The sequence below is a fragment of the Stomoxys calcitrans genome, chromosome 3, assembly GCF_963082655.1.
Source record: "Stomoxys calcitrans chromosome 3, idStoCalc2.1, whole genome shotgun sequence".
Taxonomy (NCBI): Eukaryota; Metazoa; Arthropoda; class Insecta; order Diptera; family Muscidae; genus Stomoxys; species Stomoxys calcitrans.
The window spans coordinates 151,666,191-151,683,150 of record NC_081554.1 but is presented as its reverse complement, the minus strand read 5'-3'; the positions used below and the strand labels follow the sequence as shown (position 1 = coordinate 151,683,150).

At 41.0% G+C, this 16,960-nt stretch overlaps 1 protein-coding gene across 1 annotated transcript; it reads left to right on the top strand.

The window, feature by feature from the left end:
* The first annotated feature begins 5,357 nt into the window (after positions 1–5,357).
* On the top strand, positions 5,358–16,121 carry LOC106087356 (argininosuccinate lyase). The gene is made up of 3 exons (XM_059365994.1): positions 5,358–6,130; positions 15,233–15,633; positions 15,702–16,121. Exons 1-3 carry the CDS (start codon positions 5,416–5,418, stop codon positions 15,987–15,989), a joined length of 1,404 nt encoding a protein of 467 aa, XP_059221977.1. The 5' UTR covers positions 5,358–5,415; the 3' UTR covers positions 15,990–16,121.
* The last annotated feature ends 839 nt before the right edge of the window (positions 16,122–16,960 follow it).

The following is a 16,960-nucleotide window of genomic DNA, read 5'->3' as shown; positions in this document are numbered from 1 at the left end:
ATATTTCGCTACAAGAAATCTGAAGATATCTGGCACCAAATCTTCCGCCACATTGTTCACTACAAATGCGCGTGAGGCGAACACTGGGCTGAAAGTGATGTACGATGGAGAAATGATTCCGACCATCAAGTGTCCCAAAATACTTGGCGTCACATTTGACAGCTCCTACACTTTCTCCCCACATGCAACAGCAATCTGCAATAAAGTCAAAAGTAAAAACAAGGTCCTCAAGTCACTCGCTGGCAGTACTTGGGGTGCTGACAAAGAAACCTTGTTGACCACGTACAAAGCAATTGGCCGATCTGTGGTAAGTTATGCAGCCCCAGTGTGGTCTCGTCAGCTCTGTGACACGCAGTGGAATAATATTCGGATCTTTCAGAATGCCGCCCTTCGAACTGCGACGGGCTGTCCCCTCAGTTCTCATGTGGACCAACTTCAGCAGGAGATAAGCACTACCTTTTGGGTTGTTATTGCAGAGACCATCTAAATCATCATCTCGTGGAGAGGTATCCAACGCCCAAAAGCCTAAAGGTAGATCTACATGATCTAGAGCGTGAGGTTCAGCGCTACAAGAGAGAACCTCTTGATCAAGCGGCATATCATGCGGGTCTAGACGACATTCATGCAGACACGGTAGCAGATGCGGTAAATGGCTACCGGGTGAATGTAGTCCTTGGAGAACGACCGCCTCCCATTGCACCTGAAGAAATAGAAATTGACTTCCCCGGCAAACCAGTAGTTCCGCCTCAACTCCTACAGAGCAAGGATTGATGGCAACGTGTAAGATGTATGTCCCGATTACGGCTTGTATGGGCTGAAGGAGTCAAATAGGAAGATCGGTTTATATGGGAGCTATATCAAGTTATAGACCGGTTTGGACCGTATTTGGCACAGTCTTTGTTAATCATAACAAAACATCATATGATAAATGTCAGTGAAATCGGACAAGCATTGAGGCTTCCAGGGACTCAAGACGTCAAATCGGAGATCGGTTTATATGGCAGCTATATCAGGATATAGACCGATTCGGATCGTACTTGGTATATTTGTTGGAAGTCATAACAGAACACTACATGCAATATGTCAGCCAAATCGGACAAAAATCGCGGCTTTCAGGGGCTCAAGAAGTCAAATCGGAAGATCGGTTTATATGGGAGCTATTTCTAAAGCTGAACCGATATGGCTCATTTGCAATCCCCAACGACCTACATCAATACTAAGTATCTGTGCAAAATTTCAAACGGCTAGCTTTAAGCGTTCGACCGCTATCGTGATATCGACGGACGGACTAGATCGACCCAGAACGTCGAGACAATCAAGAATATAATACCTTATGGGATCTTAGACGAATATTTCGAGGTGTCACAAACGGAATGACTAGGTTAGTATACCACCAATTCAATGGTGGTGGGTATACAAAAAAAGCGCAAGGATTCTCAGGAACATTTCAAAGTAACCTTTAAGATTATAGTCTCTACTAGACTGAAAACTCTCGTAAGTTGCCTCTAGGCGCAAAAAGAAAAGTGAAACTATGACCTTTTCTGATGGTATGAAACTTTCAGAACGCTTTTAAAATCATATTTTACTTCATATTCTTGAATATTTTATGTATATATAAATATATATATATATATATTTATATATATATATATATATATATATATATATATATATATATATATATATATATATATATATACATAATTTCAGGTTAATTTCGAAAATGGGCTATATCGGATTATATCTTGGTATAGCCCCCATATTGACCGATACGGTCTTAGGCTAATAAAAGCCACATTTATTATTATTATATTGTGTTAGGTCCTTCGACATCCTTCTTCAATTTGGCTTAGATCGGTACGGATTTGGATAAAGCTGCCATATAGACCGATCTGACGATTTAAGATCTTGGGCTCATAAAAGGCGCATTTATTGTCCGATTTTGCCACAGTGACAGTGAATTGTGTTAGGCCCTTCGACATCGTTCTTCAATTTGGCCCAGATCGGTTCAGATTTGGATACGCTGCCTTATAGACCGATCTCTAGATTTAAGGTTTTGGGGACATAAAAGGCGCATTTATTGTCCGACGTCGCCAAAGTTTGGAGTTATGTTAGGCCCCTCGACATCTTTCTTTAATTTGACCCAGATCGATTCAGATTTGGATACAGCTGACTTATAGACCGATCTCTCGATTTAAGGTTTTGGGGCCATAAAAGGCGCATTTATTGTCCCATGTCGCCGAAGTTTGGGACAGTGAGTTGTGTTAGGCCCCTCGACATCTTTCTTTAATTTGACCCAGATCGATCGACGTCGCCGAAGTTGGGGACAGTGAGTTGTGCCCTTTGACATTCCTTTTTAATTTGGTCTAGATCGGTCTAGATTTCGATATAGCTGCCATATAGACCGATCTCTGGATTAATATAGACCAATCTCTCGATTTAAGGTTATGGGGCCATAAAAAGCGCATTTATAATCCGATTTCACTGAAATTTGACATAGCGACTTATGCTAGGCTTGTCGACATCCGTTTCGTATATGGTTCAGATCGGTCTATATTTGGATATATTGTAGCTACCAATATTTCGTTCTACAAAATTGACCATGTTCTTATTAGATCACTCAATGTCCGTACCGAATTTGGCCAAAATCGGACCATATTTCGATACAGCTGCTATGGAAGCATAAATTACGCATTTACACCGGATCATGACGAAAGTTGGTTTACATATATACCCGAAATGGTGGGTTCGTCAAAGTTCGGGGCTGCCGAACTTAACGCCTATTTACTTGTTCAGTTATTATAAACGTACTAAATTTCGCGTAAATCGCCCCATCCATCTCCGGGATCTGGCGCTTTTGAAAATATGGTAGCAGGAAGGTCCGCCCATTACAGTTTGCATGTTAGATCTACTTCACTCTCTCAGATTTGGTGGTGGATTGGAGTAGCAAAACCCTTTGGCCCGAAAGTGAATATCAGGTTCATACTCTACTCCCAAAATCACATTTCAGCTACATATTCCTATAGTCGGTATATATGGGGGTTCGTCGTCAGGGGGAGTCGTCCCTGAAACCATAAAATAGATATAGAACTTGAGCCCCTTTTTGCCATAATCCACAAATATGTCGAGTTTGAGAGATATGTAGGTTGGGTCGGCCACCCATGCACTTAGGCTTGAAAAAATATCAACATCGTGCTCTTCTGTTAAATTTCTTTTATTTGTGTAGCAATTGCAATTGGTTTAGGGGGACAATTGGCCTCAAAATTAGATATCAAATTCGTTTTCTACTATCAAATACCTATTATTTGACCGCCTTATTGCCATAGTAGGGAGTTTGGATGTCGGACCCTGAAATCAAGCATTTTGAAGGTGGCGATCAAGATACCCACCACCATAGGATGGGAGTATACTAATCTAGTCATTCCGCGTAGAGCTAGCCAATCCCCGTTGGGGATTGCAAATGGGCCATATCGGTTCAGATTTATATTTAGCTCCCATATAAAACGATCCCCCGATTTGACTTTTTGACTCCCTTCCAAGCCTCAATTTGTATCCAATTTGGCTGAAATTTTGCACGTAGTGATCTGTTGTGACTTCCAACAGCTATACTAAGTACGGTCCAAATCGGCCTATAACTTAATATAGCTCCCATATAGACCGATCTCCCGATTTGACTTCTTGACCCCATTACAAGCCGCAATTTTTTTCGATTTGGCTGAAATTTTGCATTAAGTGTTTATTGTGACTTCCAATAACTATGCTAAGTTCGGTTCGAATCGGTGAATATAGCTCCCATATAAACCGATTTTTCGATTTGACATCTTGAGTCCTTACAAGCCGCAATTTTTGTCCGATTTGGCTGAAATTTTGCATGCGGTCATCTGTTTTGACTTCCAACAACTGTGCCATATACGGTCCAAATCAGTGTATAACCTGATATAGCTCCCATGTAAACCGGTCTCTCGATCATCCTTGTTCGGTTCCTAGAAGCTTTAATTATTGCTGGTTTGGCAGAAGTTTGGTATGTAGAATAAACTTATGCCCTTCAATTAAATTTATTATACCCTCTTCCATATGATGGGGGTATACTAATTTCGTCATTCTGTTCGTAACTACTCGAAATATTCGTCTGAGACCCCATAAAGTGTATATATTCTTGATCGTCGTGACATTTTATGTCGATCTAGCCATGTCCGTCTGTCTGTCTGTCGAAAGCACGCTAACTTCCTAAGGCGTAAAGCAAGCCGCTTGAAATTTTGCGCAAATACTTCTTATTAGTGTAGGTCGGTTGGTATTGTAAATGGGCCATATCGGTCCATGTTTTGATATAGCTGCCATATAAACCGATCTTGGGTCTTGACTTCTTGAGCCTCTAGAGTGCGCAATTCTTATCCGATTGGAATGAAATTTTGCATGACGTGTTTTGTTGTGATATCCAACAACTGTGCTGGGTATGGTTTAAATCGGTCCATAACCTGATATAGCTGCCATATAAACCGATCTTGGGTCTTGACTTCTTGAGCCTCTAGAGTGCGCAATTCTTATCCGATTGCAATGAAATTTTGCACGACGTGTTTTGTTATGATATCCAACAACTGTGCCGAGTATGGCTCAAATCGGTCCATAACCTGATATAGCTGCCATATAAACCGATCTTGGGTCTTGACTTCTTGAGCCTCTAGAGTGCGCAATTCGTATCCGATTGCAATAAAATTTCGCACGACGTGTTTGTCATGATATCCAACAACTGTGCCAAGTATGGTTCAAATCGGTCCATAACCTGATATAGCTGTTATATAAACCGATCTTGGGTCTTGACTTCTTGAGCCTCTAGAGGTCGCAATTATTATCCGATTTGCCTGAAATTTTGTACAACGGATCCTCTCATGTTTATTATGGTCTGAATCGGGGTATAGCCCGATACAGTTCCTATATAAATAGATCTATCTATTTTACTTCTTGAGCCCCCAAAGGGCGCAATTCTTATTCGAATTGTCTGACATTTTACACAGGTCTCCAACATATAATTTAATTGTGGTCCAAACCGGACCCTATCTTGATATCCTTTTTTGCCTAAGAAGAGATGCCGGGAAAAGAACTCGACAAATGCGACCCATGGTGGAGGGTATATAAGATTCGGCCCGGCCGAACTTAGCACGCTTTTACTTTTTTTTCTGATTCCCAACAAATTTCTTCATGTTTTTCTTCATGCTGAGGCAAAGATTGTTGTGAGGTAATAGAAAGAACAAGTACATGTGTACATCTATGTCATTGATAAGAGGGAATTATTTTATTCTAATTTCACAAAAACAAATTCCGCCGAACTCGCGAGATAATAAACGCTGAAATAGTAGTGATTCTCAATTCGTCAAGTTAAGATCGCTAAGCGTTATCAAGAATCTACAGAGAAATTAGATGACACAATTGTGGGGTGGACGCTTTGGCAAAAATGCTGGAAAAACGAACGATTGTCTGGCATCGCTCAACTGTAGTCTGCCGGTGGACTCACGTCTATTTGCCGATGATCTGGATGGCAGTAGGGCCTATGCCGAAGCCTTGGCCATGGCTGGCTATTTGACCGGCAAAGAAATGTCCTCAATTTTGGGTGGGCTAGAGCTGGTGCGTTACGAGTGGATTGAGGGACTCATGAAATTTTTAGTTACCGATGAAGATGTGCACACCGTTAACGAAAGACGTCTAATAGAGTTGATTGGTGAGCTTGGCCAGCGTTTGCACACCGGTCGCAGCCGCAACGATCAAGTTGTAACCGATATGAAATTATGGATGCGCAAAGCCATACGAGAAACTTGTTCGGCATTGTGTCAAGTTGTGGAAGCAATGTGCCTGCAATCGCAGGAACATTTGAAAGTTCTAATGCCCGGCTACACTCATATGCAAAGGGCTCAACCGGTTCTTTTCTCACATTGGCTGCTGTCGCATGCTTTTGCTTTGCGTGAAGATTGTTTGCGTTTAATTGAGCTAAGAGATCGTTCGAATATCTTACCCTTGGGTAGTGGTGCCTTGGCAGGTAATCCCTTGGGCATCGATCGTTTGTGGTTGGCTGAAAAGTTAGGCTTTGTCGGGGTTACCGATAATAGCATGCATGCTGTGGGTGACAGAGATTTTGTTGGTAAGCATTGGAATCAAGTAATCTTTGAATTACTTGTTTCATTATTTTATTACTTTGCTTTTCATTTTTTAATCTTATAGATAAAAATCAATTTGTGTTTCACAGATGGTGTAGGTTCGTCTGGAAAGAAACATCTCTTCTTCTTATATAGAATAAGTAAAAGTGTGCTAAGTTCGGCCGGGCCGAATCTTATATACCCTCCACCATGGATCGCATTTGTCGAGTTCTTTTCCCGGCATCTCTTCTTAGGCAAAAAAAGTATATTAGAAAAGATTTGCTCTGCTATTAGAGCGATATCAAGATATGGTTCGGTTTGGACCACAATTAAATTATATGTTGGAGACTTGTGTAAAATGTCAGCCAATTCGAATAAGAATTGCACCCTTTGGGGTGCTCAAGAAATAAAATAGAGGGATCGATTTATATGGGAGCTGTATCGGGCTATAGACCGATTCAGATAATAATAAACACGTATGTTGATGGTCATGAGAGAATCCGTCGTACAAAATTGCATACAAATCGGATAATAATTGCGACCTCTAGAAGCTCAAGAAGTCAAGATCCCAGATCGGTTTATATGGCAGCTATATCAGGTTATGAGCCGATTTGAACCATACTTGCCACAGTTATAGAACATCATAAAAAACACGTAGTGCAAAATTTCATTCCAATCCGATAAGAATTGCGCACTCTAGAGGCTCAAAAAGTCAAGACCCAAGATCGGTTTATATGGCAGCTATATCAGGTTATGAGCAGATTTGAACCATACTTGGCACAGTTGTTGGATATCATAACAAAATACGTCGTGCAAAATTTCATCCCAATCGGATAAGAATTGCGCACTCTGGCGGCTCAAGAAGTCAAGACCCAAGATCGGTTTATATGGCAGCTATATCAAAACATGGACCGATATGGCCCATTTACAATACCAACCGACCTACACTAATAAGAAGTATTTGTGCAAAATTTCAAGCGGCTAGCACTAGGAAGTTAGCGTGCTTTCGACAGACAGACGGGCGGACGGACGGACGGATAGACGGACGGACATGGCTAGATCGACATAAAATGTCGCGACGATCAAGAATATATAATTTATGGGGTCTCAGACGAATATTTCGAGTAGTTACAAACAGAATGACGAAATTAGTATACCCCCCATTCTATGGTGGAGGGTATAAAAATCAATTTGTGTTTGTTTGTATGTTTGTGTGTTCCTTATAGACTCAGAAACGGCTAAACCGATTTTCTTGAAATTTTCACAGATGGTGCAAAATGACCTCGTGGTGAAAATAGGGTACTCAATTTTTTGATATCTGAAGGGGGGCCGACCCTCCCCCTTACCCTAATTTTCAGAAACGCCAGATCTCGGAGATGGGTGGTGCGATTTTTAGCGAAATTTTGTGTGCTCTATTATAGTACACTAAAAATAAAAATTTGGTATCCAAATTTCGTATGGGGTACCTAGGGGGGCTGCCCCACCCTTAAACCTACCAAACATATATTTAGACCAATCACGACAATATGGGACTCAAATGAAAGGTATTTAGGATAAGAAAACGTATCTGATATCCAATTGTCGGACCAAGTGCTAGGGGGACCACCCCAAGCCCCAAAACACCACTAAATCGGACATATTTACCGACCATGGCAATATGGGACTCAAATGGAAGGTATTTGCGAGTAGAATATGAATCTAATATCCAAATGTGGGACCACGTTTCTGGGGGTCCACCCCTTCCCAAAAACACCCCCCAAACAGGACTTATTAACTGACCATGGGAATATGGGGCTTAAATAAAAGGTATTTGAGTGTAGAATACGAATCTGATATCCAAATATGGGACCAAGTGTCTCTCCTCGAAAAAATCCCCCAAAGGCGACAATTTTACGACCATAGCAATATGGGGCTCAAATGAAAGGTCTTTGGGAGTAAAGCACAAATCTGATATCAATATTCGCGAAAAGTGTCTATGGGGCCACCCCACCCCCACAACACCACCCAAATAGGAAGTATTTGCTGACTATTACAATATGAGGCTCAAATAAGAGGGTTTTTAGAGTAGAACACGAATCCGATATACATTTTCAAGGTCATGTCACTGAGTGGCCGCCCATCTCCCAATACACCCCCCAAGCCGGTCATGTTTGCTTACTATGGAAATATGGGGCTCAAATTAAAGGTATGTGGGATTAAACCATGTATCTGATATCAACATTAGGGGCCAATGGTCCAGGGGACGTCCCACCACCATAACAACCCCCAAATAGGACGTATTTGCTCACCAAGAAAATTTGGGTCTTAAAGAGAGTGGAACAAAATATTCATAGTTCTTAGGGCCAATACCCCAAACCGGACATATTTGCTGACTTTTGCAATAAGGTGTTAAAATGAGAATAGAAAACCAATTTGATATCCAATTTTGAGGGCAATGGCAATATGGGGTTCAAATAAATGATGTATAGATATATGAGAATAGAGCACGTTGCTGATATATTTTCCGGGCATAGTGTTTGGGGGACCACCCCAATACCCAAAACACCCAAAGGGCATCACCCCTTTCCCAAAACACCCCCAAAGGGAAAAAATTTCACTAAAAGATCTTTAATTGTCGAAAATAAATATTCCAAGGAAACTTTTGTTCCATATAAAGTAAAAGAAGGCGCAGCGGAGCGGGCCCGGGTCAGCTAGTATATATATATAGTATATATATATATATATATATATATATATATATATATATATATATATATATATATATATATATAAAGGGTGATTTTTTTGAGGTTAGGATTTTCATGCATTAGTATTTGACAGATCACGTGGGATTTCAGACATGGTGTCAAAGAGAAAGATGCTCAGTATGCTTTGACATTTCATCATGAATAGACTTACTAACGAGCAACGCTTGCAAATCATGGAATTTTATTACCAAAATCAGTGTTCGGTTCGAAATGTGTTCATTCACCGTAACGTTGCGTCCAACTGCATCTTTGAAAAAATACGGTCCAATGATTCCACCAGTGTACAAACCACACCAAACAGTGCATTTTTCGGGATGCATGGGCAGTTCTTGAACGGCTTCTGGTTGCTCTTCACTCCAAATGCGGCAATTTTGCTTATTTACGTAGCCATTCAACCAGAAATGAGCCTCATCGCTGAACAAAATTTGTCAAAATTTGAACACATTTCGAACCGAACACTTAATTTGGTAATAAAATTCAATGATTTGCAAGCGTTGCTCGTTAGTAAGTCTATTCATGATGAAATGTCAAAGCATACTGAGCATCTTTCTCTTTGACACCATGTCTGAAATCCCACGTGATCTGTCAAATACTAATGCATGAAAATCCTAACCTCAAAAAAATCACCCTTTATATATATATATATATCGTCTCAAAACCGAAAAATATGCCTGTTCCAAATTTGAAGACGATCGGATGAAAATTGCGTCCTGTAGTTTGGGGACAGACGGATAGACAGACAGACGGACAGACGGACAGACGGACAGACAGACAGACAGACGGACATACAGATGGACAGACAGACGGACCGACAGACGGACAGACAGACGGACAGACAGACAGACAGCCGGACATAGCTAAATCGAATCATAAAGTGATTCTGAGTCGATCGGTATGCTTATCAATGGGTCTATCTCTCTTTCTTTTGGGTGTTACAAACAAATGCACTAAGTTATAATACCCTGTACCAAAACAGATAATATGCCCAAATACCCTCAAATGACCATATTAGCCGACCATGGTTACATGGGACTCAAATGAAAGATACTTGGGAGTAGACTACGAATATGACATTAAAATTTACGTTCAAGTTTAGGTGGCGCTTTTCCTCCTAAAAATACGTCAAATAGGTTAATTGGTCCATTATGACAATGTGGGACTCAAATGAAAGGCAATTGAGAGTAGAAAACGAATTTGATACTCAATTTTGGAGCCAAGTGTGTGGGGGTATGGCCTAAAGCACCCCTTAAACTAAACATCATTTCCGACTATAGCAATATGGAGCTAACATCAACGGTATTTGGGAGTAAAGAACGAATTTCTTATTTATTTTCAGGACAAAGTGCCGGTGGCCTCCCCATCCCCAAAACGACCTTTATACGGTTCATATTTACTGGCCATGGCAATATGGGGATTTGGGAGTGGAGCATGAATTTGGTATTCATATTTGAGTGGAAATATCTTCCCTTAAAAAGCACATCTCATTACTATAGTTTTCAAAAACACCAGATCTCGGCGATTGGTTTGCGAAACCAAAAACAAAACATGGTTTTTATTGTTGGGATCGGGTGCCTCGGCAGCCGCCCAAAACCCGCCAAATGGATATATAGACTAATCACGACAATAAAGAGCTTTAACGGAAGGTGTTTGAGGGGAAACAAGTAAAAGCGTTCTAAGTTCGGCCGAGCCAAATCTTATCTTACCCTCCACAATGGATCGTATTTGTCGAGTTCTTTTCCCGATATCCCCTTATAGGCAAACAAAGGATGAAAGAAGAGAATTGATATGCTAATTGAATGTTGGAGACCATAGTAGAAGTCATTTCAGCCAAATCGAATAATAAATCCGCTCGTTAGAGGCTCAAGAAGTGAAATTTCAGCCAAATCGGATAATAATTGAGCCCTCTAGCAGCTTAAGAAGTCAAGATTCCAGATCGGTTTATATGGCAGCTATATCAGGTTATAGACCGATTTGGATCATATTTGGCACAGTTCGTGAAAGTCATAACAAAACACCTCATGCAAAATTTATGCCAATCGGATAATAGCAATTATTATCCGATTGGCCATCTAGTGGCTCAATAAGTCAAGATTCAAGATCAGTTTATATGGCAGCTATAACAGATTATGGACCAATTTGAACCATACTTAGCACAGTTATTGAAAGTCATGCAAAATTTCAGCCAAATCGGATAATATTTGCGCTTTCTAGTGGCTCAAGAAGTCAAGATCCAAGATCGGTTTATATGGCAGCTGTATCAAAATATGGACCGATATGACCCACATACAATCCCAACCGACCTACACTTATAAGAAGTATTTGTGAAAAATTTCAAGCGGCTAGCTTTACTCTTTCGGAAGTTAGCGTGCTTTCGACAGACAGACGGACGGACGGACATGGCTAGATCGATTTAAAGTGTCATGACGATCAAGATCATTATGGGGTCTTAGACGAATATTTCGAGGAGTGTACCACCATCCTATGGTGCAGGGTATAAAAATGAATTTAATGTCCAATTGAAGAGCCATGTGATTGGGGAGATGCCTCACCCCAAAGTATCTCCCTTATATATAAAAGCTTTTGGGGTGGAAATTTATTGATTTTCGGGAAATGAATACTCATTTCCGGTACAAAGACCCTGGGGTTGGATTGGAACGCAGGCGTTCAGCGTCATAGGTGGATATAGGTTACAGTGTCACGAATTCGATATCCACATTCAGGGCGAAGTGTTCCCGACCTAAAAAGACATTGAAGAGTTGAAGAAGGCGCATTGGAAGGAAGGAAGGCATAGCAGACATGAAATGAGGTATTATTAGGGTATTATAAGCTATGCGAACTCTAACCACATTTCGTGGGGTAGTACCAGTCCTAATAAGCGGGGCCAAGACCTGGCAGAATTCTTGAATACTAAAGACCTAACAGCACTTAATATTGGTAACACCTCTACCTTTGTTAATAGGATTAGAGCGGGAGTTTTAGATGTGACAATATGTTAGGAAAATCTAATCGATGAGGTTCAGGATTGGAGGGTCTCCATGGAGCATTCCTTCTCAGATCATCGCCACAGTAGGTTTAGAATATATTGGGTTGCCCAAAAAGTAATTGGGGATTTTTCATATAGTCGGCGTTGACAAATTTTTTCACAGCTTGTGACTCTGTAATTGCATTCTTTCTTCTGTCAGTTATCAGCTGTTACTTTTAGCTTGCTTTAGAAAAAAAGTGTAAAAGAAGTATATTTGATTAAAGTTCATTCTAAGTTTTATTAAAAATGCATTTACTTTCTTTTAAAAAATCCGCAATTACTTTTTGGGCAAACCAATATATTGGGGTGTGTATTACACACGGCTCAAGGAAAACAATAAAATTACCACAGCGGCAAAACATGCCTCCTGGAAGCTTTTCTGTGACCAGGTCGATAGCGTTAATGACGCCACCAAGATGAAAAATTTTCTTTCAAAACATGGGTTGAAATTGAAACTTAAGTAGATGACATGGGAGTGAGAGCAGAAACAACGGAGGAGATGTGGAGGCTTTTGATAAAAACGCATTTTTCACAGTATACGACGGGACTCACAGAGAAACCGGAATCTTGGAAAAATAAGGTTGATCGAAGGTTTATCATAACGGAATATATGGTTAAGGAAGTCTTGAGGAGCTTCAAACCATTTAAGTCACCCGGACCTGGTGGAATATTTCCGGCGTTACTACAAAAGAAGGCCAACTATCTGGCGCCTCATCTGACCAATATTTTCACAACGTGCCTAGGACTTGTATATACTCCGAAAGCCTGGCAGGAGGCAAGCGTGGTGTTTCTACCCAATCCCATGCAACGTATTGTGGACACCATGATAAAGGACATCCAGCGAACTGCTCAAATACAATTGACATCGACAATTGCATTGACATCGAGGGGGCGTTTAATAATGTGCGGGCGGACATATTAATCTTATCCTTAGACCAGTTGTGGGTGGATCGGGTCCTTAGAGACTGAATAAACCATATGCTAAATAAATATGAGGGAGAAAGTGACACAGGGTACGCCACAGGGGGTATTTTATCGCCACTCCTTTGGTTGATTACCATTTCTAACCTAACGAAGGTGGTTATTAACTGGAGACTATTCTAGATATCCGACCCATGGACCTGCAGATTAAATGTGAGGCAGCCACTGCGGCTATGAGATTTAAGGCGTTGGAGAATGGGTGGAGGATTGGAGCAGGCCATTTTACGGATGGAGATCATGCTTTACAGATGGATCAAAGCATGAGGACAAAGTAGGCCTGGGGGTCTACATTGAGAAGCCAAGGAATGAGATCTGTTTTCGATTGCCTGACCATAATACAATCCTGCGGGCAGAGATCCGGGTGATCACGGAATAAGTGGTTTCAATGACTATAAAAATTTTTACTGACTGTAAACTGGACATCAGGGTTATAACAACCAGGACAGTAAGGTCACGAACAGTCTTGCAGTCTAAGAAGGAGATTAACATCTTCTCTGAGGTTGGCACGATCCGCATCGTTTGAGTCTCGGTCCATAGTGGCCAGAGAACTGCTGTCAATAAACTTAGTTAACCCGAAGTTTTTCGGGTGGTCCGATTTAAGAGCGTGGGCGACAAAGGCGCATGTAACACTGTGGAACAGCGAAACCGTAGGTAGGACGGCGAGAATCCTATGGGGTGATCCGGATCGTGAGAGGACGAGGATGTAAGAAGGTCAATATAGCTTTTGGTGTCATAACGGGACACATATGCATAATCGGTGCGGCAAGTGATGGCATGCGTAGGACATATGGGGAAGTTGATAAGACGTTGGAGCATTTCCTATGTCATTGCCCCGGCTTCAGCGGCTAACAGATACCGGTACTTAGGTAGGGACACAATACCAGACATGAACCAACTAAGGGGAGTGGTATGGAAAACAATTGAGGATTTTGTAATTAGCACGGAATTCTTGACTTTAATTTATTTTTCGAGGTTACTTTTCAGTTTTTAGAGCGCACAACAAGCCGATTACTGGCTTAGGGGTATGTCTATAGTGACATGACTCAGATTAATATCGGCACCCTTTTTTTTCAACCTAACATACTACTGAATGCTCATTGCTTAGCGACGAAACGACATTAAGACTTCTCTTTCAAAGAATACAGGCTCTGTGTCTCTCATTCCCCGTACCCTTGAGTATGCAAGATTTCTTAGTCCTCCACACACCCTTGGTTCCTGGATAAGCCATTAGAAGGGCATTTAGTGCCGTCGAATGACTTCAAATGGTGCAGATACATCTGCAGCGTAGTAGTCAAGCTTCAGATTTTCTACCAGCCTCGTCGTCTGATTCCTGTTGGAGTTCACCCTAGCAAGACTCGTTCAATTGTGTCATGATGAGTTTTAATACGCAACCAGGGGCAGTTGAGAAAGCAGTGGAACCACTCTTTCTCAGGGCGTCGGACGCTTGTAGTGGGTACAATTACATCTAAGATGCTCCGCCCGCTACTGTATCCGAAGTACCTTCCCTAGAGTTTTTTAAAGGGTGATTTTTTTGAGGTTAGGATTTTCATGCATTAGTATTTGACAGATCACGTGGGATTTCAGACATGGTGTCAAAGAGAAAGATGCTCAGTATGCTTTGACATTTCATCATGAATAGACTTACTAACGAGCAACGCTTGCAAATCATTGAATTTTATTACCAAAATCAGTGTTCGGTTCGAAATGTGTTCATTCACCGTAACGTTGCGTCCAACAGCATCTTTGAAAAAATACGGTCCAATGATTCCACCAGCGTACAAACCACACCAAACAGTGCATTTTTCGGGATACATGGGCAGTTCTTGAACGGCTTCTGGTTGCTCTTCACTCCAAATGCGGCAATTTTGCTTATTTACGTAGCCATTCAACCAGAAATGAGCCTCATCGCTGAACAAAATTTGTCAAAATTTGAACACATTTCGAACCGAACACTGATTTTGGTAATAAAATTCAATGATTTGCAAGCGTTGCTCGTTAGTAAGTCTATTCATGATGAAATGTCAAAGCATACTGAGCATCTTTCTCTTTGACACCATGTCTGAAATCCCACGTGATCTGTCAAATACTAATGCATGAAAATCCTAACCTCAAAAAAATCACCCTTTAGTTTACCGTTGGCGCACACCTTGAAGTTAATCCAATGATTGTAGTCATTTGCTAAATTAAGGTAATCTCGCTCCTTATAGGCTAGAGTCTTAGAATCCTTCGCACCAAGCCTCTCAATAAATTTGAGAGCACTACCCTATTTTTTGTCAGAGGTTAGTTTATGCACTTGGGATTAAAAATTTAAAATTTCGCGAGACAAATTTTATGAGGTTGTTTTCCTTTAATTTCAGTGGATTTCATCTATTGTTGTTCCATGGCTGGTTTACATTTATCCCGCTTGGCCGAAGACTTAATCATATATGCCACCAAAGAATTTGATTTCATAGAAATATCCGATGAATTCTCCACAGGCAGTAGTTTGATGCCACAAAAACGCAACCCCGATAGTTTGGAGTTGGTCAGGGGATTATCGGCAAGTTTGTGTGCCTGTTTGACAGGCATTATGATGACTATTAAGGGAACTCCCTCGACCTATAACAAGGATTTGCAATTCGATAAACAGTATTGCTTTGAGGCTTTTGACAAATTGCAGCAGGCTTTGCTAGTCACCAGTGGTGTGATAAGAAACATGAAGGTCAAAGCACAACAAATGGAGGCGGCATTGAGTGCCGATATGCTAGCCACGGATTGGGTAAGTCTTCAAGCGATTGAGCTTAAGTCAAAGAAATGTTTGTTTTATTTTTATTAAATTCCATACAGGCCTACTATTTGGTGCGCAAAGGTGTTCCCTTCCGCAAAGCCCATCATTATATTGGCGCTGTGGTGGCCCATGCTGAACGCTTGTCGGTTGATATTAATGGTGTGGCTCTGGGTGATTTGCAACAAATCTGTCCCCATTTCGATGTTGACATCTTCAAGGTGGCCGATTATGCTGGAAATGTGGAGAAGTATGATGTTATTGGTGGTACTGCCACCCAATCCGTTCGAAGGCAGCTAAAAGTTTTGGAAGATTTTTTAAGTGATCTAAAGAAAGTGGATCAAATTTGATGTATGTAAAGTACCAAAGGGCCTTTTTATACCCTCCGCCGTAGGATGAGCGTATAATAAGCTAGCCATTCCGTTTGTAACATTTTGAAATACTGATCTGCTAACCAATAAAGTATATATATTCTTGATCGTCTTGATATTCTAAGTCGATTTGGCAATGTCCGTCCTCGCGTCAGTTCGGCTGTGGAAATCTCAATAGTGGTCGAATAGTTAGCCGCTTAGCAGTTACTTCCTTTGGATAGGTCGTTGCTGATTGCATGGCCATACCGGTTCAGATTTGGACTTAGCTTCCATATAAAGTGGTCCTTCAACTTGACTGACTTCTTGAGCCCCTAGAGCCCTGAGGCACAATTTTAATCCTATTGGTCTGAAACAGTGTTCTATTATGGCTCTCAACGATCGTGCAAAGTATGGCCCAAATCGTTGTAACACCTGATACATCTACCATATAAAATGATCTCCCCATTTGACATATTGAGCCCCTAGAAGCCGCCATTGTTATTCGATAGAGATTAAATTTTGCCCTTAAATATGCTCCGAATCGGTGTAAAACCTGATTTGACATATTGAGCCCCTAGAAGCTGCAATTTTTATACGATTTGACTGAAATTTTCCACATAGAGTTCTGTTACAATGTTCAACAATGGTGCCGAGTGTGGTTCAAATCCGTGTATAACCTGGCATAGCTCTCATATAAATCTATCTTTCGTGTTGACGTCTGGAGCAGATCTCTCGATTAGCTTTCTATGGGCTCTAAAAGGTTTAATTTTTGCCTGGTTTGGCAAAAATTTGGTACATAAAGTACATCTTTGCCCTTTAACTAGATTTGTCTTGTGTCTTGTGTAAACTTTTAGCAGAGCCCATGGTGATTGGCTCCCAAGATTCGTCTCCGCCAAACTCAGCACGCTTTTACTTGTTATTTTACAACGCCATATTTTCCGGGAAGTACGATTCTATGATAAATATAACTG